Genomic DNA, 6199 nt, shown 5'->3' on the forward strand with positions numbered 1-6199 from the left:
CTGAGCAGTAGGATGAACTGCTATAATGATGATGGGTCAGAGAGGACTAATGGGAGTAGAGAAAATATACCCCATTAGAGAACATATAATGAAACACACGAACGTGGTAACATTCTTAACTTCTAGGCCTGTCTGAGCAGAGATGGTGCTAAGCGGAAGCTTGGCAGTTTGGGTATTGTAACTGGAACTAGTGGAGTTAGGATACCACCTGGTGGCAATTCTTTGTAATGAACACACTAAATAATTGTCATGTGAAGGAGAATTGGGGACCACACCATTTGAATTCACCATATTATGTGAATGAATCTAATTGACACTGCATTCAATACATCTCCTAAATTGCAGCTGTTTCAATAGCTCCTATCCTGTCGTGTATACAGTTTATCTCAAATGGCATACTACAAAGATAATGGAGAAAGAGTTAGAACCTTCACAATGTGGAGCAAAACAAGCTACTCTCACGTTGATTTATTTTTTATTTTCAACATTATGTGAAAAGAGCCAACCGTAACAGCCTAAGGATCCCACCACCAACCAACCAGAAGGCCTCAGACCTGCAGCATCAACACAGCACTACTAGTCATTAAATCAACAGAGAATACAAGACTCAATACACACAAAGATACAGTACATACACTTTGGCCTCATTCAAAACACGACTGGGACTTCTCTATCACACAGGCCACAGTATTGACAAAGGAATGATATTGCTGATCAGAACGTACATACAGTTCATAGACGAAGGCAAGAAATTAACCATGATATTTGTTAGATCCAGTCAAAGCATAGAAGTTTTATTGAAGCCTTCGTTCGCTGAGGTCTTTATCATATGACTGACCTTGCCCCCGTTAAATACAAGATTTGCACAGACAAAGGAATGCAGACAGAAAACCACCTTCAGGAAACAAATCATATGACGAGGGAAAGGAGTGATTTGGCAGTTGTTTTGAGCTCAGGACCAGCTCGCATTAAAATTCTTAGAAAATATGACTCTATTTCTAGTACAGACATTGACATTGTTTGAAGGTTACAATCAATTTCCAATAGGCTAAATCCAGAGGGACACCTGGGGGGATTTTCAGTGGGGTTGATGCTCATTTAAGATAAATCTCTTGCCTGTGTGTTTATTCTGATTATCAGGAACGTAAACTATAATGCAGTAATCTCCCGGAAATGGAGGCACGATTAACCAAGATGTTTCAATTTATAAATCAATGTGTGACATTGTATTCATTGTCCCCTGGGAATTGCTATGAAGCAAGCACGGTAGTGACAAATACTTATGCAGGGATCCTCTTTCTGCAACTTGAGCATGGTATGGAAAATTAAGACACCACAATAAATTCAAAACCTTAAATTTGACTAACCAGGTTGGAAAAGGCTATATAAAAAAAAAAGATTGTGTGGACCCTTTCATGTTCATTTAGTAGCTTGTGTTAATGCAACAGCAAACTGTCTATGGACAAATTACAGTAGATTTTACAGTCAACAGCAACCATGTATTTAGGAGAAAGAACAAGCTCTGAAATGTGTTGTTTTTGAAGAAAAAAAAGCAAAGGTTCTCAGAACACATGAGATAATTTACTGTTAGGTGGATTTGAAAACAATGGGTTGGCATTGTGAAATTACTGGTAACCAAAACCTGAAATTAGTTTAACTGATATGAGTAGGCCTAACAAATTATTATAGGTGCTTCTTCTACAGTTACAGGTAGCTTAAACAGAGGGGAAGGGATGGATTTTTCAATCGCCAGTGGAATTGCATATTGATTAGCCTGCATAAATATGGGGCTATAATTAGACACATTCCATACGGTCTAAGATTGTCAGCATTTTTGGCTTAAGTCTTGCTTTTTCAGCAACTCATTTCTTGAAAGTATTACAAACTTATTAGGTCTAGCTTACCAAATAGAGCAGGTACATCCTACAGTACAACATTCATGTGCGGGTGCATAGTACAAACTGGGTTGGGGATATTGGTAGGCTAGCTTAGTTTACAGTAGTTTGTAAGCGCACTCACTAATCAGGCTATTAGCTACTAGCCTAACTAATGGTCCAGGTATGATTCAAGGTAGACATCAAAATATATAGGATGCCATGGCAACAGAATATTGTCAGGAGACAAAGAAACAAAACCTTGGCAACACCACATCGACCGGGAAATTGAGGATCCGTGTTGATGATTAGAAGAGATCTTTCGTTGTTTGTTATGCACAGTTCAAGGTGGGCACAGGGGGATTTGAAGAATTATCCTGGTCACATTAAGCAACTTTGGCATTAGACCCCTGTTATGTTACAAATCCTATTTCCTCCTCTTCATAGTTAGAATCAAAAGGTAAGTTTATTTGGTCATCAAAAACACCATGTCTTTTTCATACCCAGGCAGCTAGACAAAATAAGTGTTCACCGGAGGATAGAGCAGTCATTTTGAAAGCCAGTTTTCCTTTTTTCAGGTCCAAGAGAAAAAGAAAAATATGCCTTAATAACAGTTGAAAAATGCATCTTAGGAATGTCTCCATTCTTTCCCCAGTCCAATGTGTGTTATTTGAAAAGATCCAGACTCATCTGATAAATACAAGACAAAGACAAACAGAAGAAGTTAAATAAATACATTTTTTATTTATTTTATTTAACTAAGCAAGTCAGTTAAGAACAAATTCTTATTTACAATGACGGCCTACCCCCGGCCAAACCCGGACGACGCTGGGCCAATTGTGCGCCGCCCTATGGGACTCTCAATCACGGCTGGTTGTGATACAGCCTGGAATCAAACCAGGGTCTGTAGTGACACCTCTAGCACTGAGATGCAGTGCCTTAAACCGCTGCGCCACTCAGGAGCCCAATGATCAATGACGACACTAAGGTTAAAAGGTGAAACTGATTCACTGCACATTTTCACACAATAACATGTTAAATATGGATGGTACATAATAACAACTGTCCTTTAAGGTTATTTGAGGTAGGCTTACTGTTCTTGTGTTTGAGGTATTTCAAGTTTGCACTTTCGCAATCTCTAGTCTCCGTGTCATACAAACTTACAATGTAAACTTGCAAAGGAATGGGATTTGTATATGATGAGCAACACTAGTGGATGATGCATCTACTTGTTATTAGATCACTCACCTTCTCAGGGACCTGGCCTCATATACAGTGTCATCCTCCTCATCACTCTCCAGCACAGCCATCTCAACACTGTCATCATAGTTTGACAACAGCCCATACTTCTTCTTAGAGGTTGTTCTTTTCTTCAGCCTAAACATAACATAATTAATTAAAAGTCACGCACGGACATTGAAAGCTCGAGTGGAGAGAAAAAAAAAGTACTCAACGATTGCTACCAATAGATAATGGTCGGTCTTCATCAACATCATCAGCTTGTTCTACTCACCGCACAGCTCTCACGAGGAAATAGAACACGCCAATGGTGGTGACTCCAATAAGGACGTACAAGGCCCTTTGTATCATTGAACTATCTACCTCGAAAGAGTTGAAAATTTTGCTATGATTGTTCTTGGACGTCGTGTTACTGGCACTCGAATTCGTGACATGCTTGGTGATGCCAGTAGCAGTAATGCCTGTTGTTGTTGACGACTTCGTTTTTTCGTCTGCGAAGGTTGAAATAGCCCACAACATCGGTAAAAGAATCCTCATGACTCCTTGAAATTGCATTTTCGTTGTCGGCTTACACTATAAAAACGGACTAGCACACTATAATTAAACCGTTTCAATGGCGATAACAGCAACTTCACATGAGCATTTTGTTGTAAGCATAAGTGGTTTCGATAAGTACAACCAGGAAATGCCAAGTTCCTGTTAGTGACGTGTACAGTGTCACGGGCATAGATATCCGATTAAATGAATTCCTAATTCTATGGTCACGGGTGTTCGTGTCCGGAAAGAACAAATACTTAATACATATTCTTACTCATAAATATTCTTGCATAGATATATAACACATACCTCTATGGTTGTACCTCTATTTTACTGTGAGGTACCTTCATTTACAATGTTTGGGGACATTATAAAAATGTAATAAAATAGCTTATAATTTCAAATATAAAATCCAATCAGCACAGAATTTCAAGATGATCTAATACGTTTTGTAGGCTCACCAAAAAGTGACTTTAAAAACGGAGAAATCCCTTCTAATAAAGTTTAAAATATATATATTCATATATATATATATATATATATATACCCTACCATTCAAAAGTTTGGGGTCACTTAGAAATTAACTTGTTTTAGAAAGAAAAGCAAATTGATCAGAAATACACTGTAGACGTTAATGACTATTGCAGCTGGAAACAGACGATTTTTAATGGAATATCTACATACAGTAGGCGTACAGAGGCCCATTATCAGCAACCATCACTCCTGTGTTCCAATGCCACATTGTGTTAGCTAAATTTGTTTACATCCCTGTTAGTGAGCATTTCTCCTTTGCCAAGATAATCCATCCACCTGACAGGTGTGGCATATCAATAAGCTGATTAAACAGCATGATCATTACACAGGTGCACCTTGTGCTGGGGGTAATTAAAGGCCACTAAAATGTGCAGTTTTGTCTCAACACAATGCAACAGACGTCTCAAGTTTTGAGGAAGAGTGCAATTGGCATGCCGACTGCAGGATTGTCCAACAAAGCTGTTGCCAGAGAATGTAATGTTAATTTCTCTATCATAAGCCAATGTCACATTAGAAAATTTGGCCGTATGTCCAACCGTTCTCAAATTCCCAGACCACATTTAACCACTCCAGCCCAGGACCTCCACATCCGGCGTCTTCACATGTGGGATCAGCTGAGACCAGCCACCGGACAGCTGATGAAACTGTAGGTTTGTACAACTGAAGAACATCTGCACAAACTGGCGGAAACCATCTCAGGGAAGCTCACCAGGGTCTCGACCTGACTGCAGTTCGAAGTGCTCACATTCCATGGCTACTGGCATGCTGGAGAAGTGTGCTCTTCGTGGATGAATCCATTTCAATTGTCCCGGGCAGATGGCAGAAAGCGTGTATGGTGTCGTGGGTGAGCGGTTTGCCGATGTCAACATTGTGAACAGAGTGCCCCATGGTGGCGGTGGGGTTATGGTATGGGCAGGTATAAGCTACGGACAACAAACATAATTGTGTTTTATCAATGGCAGTTTGAATGCACAGAGATACCGTGACGAGATCCTGAGGCCCATTTGTGACATTCATCCGCCGCCATCACCTCATGTTTCAGCATGATAATGCACAGATCCATACAGAATTCCTGGAAGCTGAAAAAAATTCCCAGTTCTTCTATAGCCTGCATACTCACCAGACATGTCCCCCATTGAGCATGTTTGGGATGCTCTGGATCGACGTGTATGACAGCGTGTTCCAGTTCCTGCCAATATCCAGGAACTTCGCACAGGCAGGGAAAAGGAGTGGGACATCAGTCCACAATCAACAGCCGGATCAACTATGCGAAGGAGAAGTCATGCTGCATGAGGTAAATGGTGGTCACCAGATACGGACTGGTTTTCTGATACATGCCCCTACTTTTTTTGTTGTGGGCAACAGATGCATATCTGTATTCCCAGTCATGTGAAATCCATAGATATGGGCCTAATTAATTTATTCCAATTTCCCTTAACTGCTATGACATTTTTGCATGGTGAGTTTATTTTTGTTTGGTCTGTCTAACCAGGAAAAACTCTGGGTCGTAGTTATAGCCACACCTTTTCCTGGTCAGGGAAAAACACAGGGCCTGGCACCCATTACATTAAATACAACTTGAAAGCAACTACAAAACGCAGTTAGAAGTTGCTCCCCAAATTTTGCCAGTACTTAGTGTAACAGTATAACTTTAGTACGTCCCCTCGCCCCGACACGGGCGCGAACCAGGGACCCTCTGCACACATCAACAACAGCCACCCACGAAGCGTCGTTACCCATCGCTCCACAAAAGCCGCGGCCCTTGCAGAGCAAGGGGAAACCCTACTTCAAGTCTCAGAGCAAGTGACGTAACCGATTGAAACGCTATTAGCGCGTACCCGCTAACTAGCTAGCCATTTCACATCCGTTACATTAGCATACAATGCAACATTTCATCAAAATACATGCAAAAATACCAAATTTGACCACCGGTGAACCCTAAAACTGTATGACACACGACCGACAGTGCTTTGCAAGAGTAAGTATTTGGCTCAGAAACAATAAGTTGCCTCTAT

General features: G+C 40.7%; 1 protein-coding gene across 1 annotated transcript; it reads right to left on the bottom strand.

Moving 5' to 3' along the window:
* Positions 1-458: 458 nt before the first annotated feature.
* Positions 459-3901, bottom strand: LOC139540778 (protein FAM174C-like). The gene is made up of 3 exons (XM_071344735.1): positions 3388-3901; positions 3123-3251; positions 459-2564 (listed from the first exon to the last, which is right to left on the bottom strand). Exons 1-3 carry the CDS (start codon positions 3666-3668, stop codon positions 2561-2563), a joined length of 414 nt encoding a protein of 137 aa, XP_071200836.1. The 5' UTR covers positions 3669-3901; the 3' UTR covers positions 459-2560.
* Between the last annotated feature and the right edge of the window lie 2298 nt (positions 3902-6199).

The sequence above is a fragment of the Salvelinus alpinus genome, chromosome 16, assembly GCF_045679555.1.
Source record: "Salvelinus alpinus chromosome 16, SLU_Salpinus.1, whole genome shotgun sequence".
In the NCBI taxonomy this organism is placed as follows: domain Eukaryota; kingdom Metazoa; phylum Chordata; class Actinopteri; order Salmoniformes; family Salmonidae; genus Salvelinus; species Salvelinus alpinus.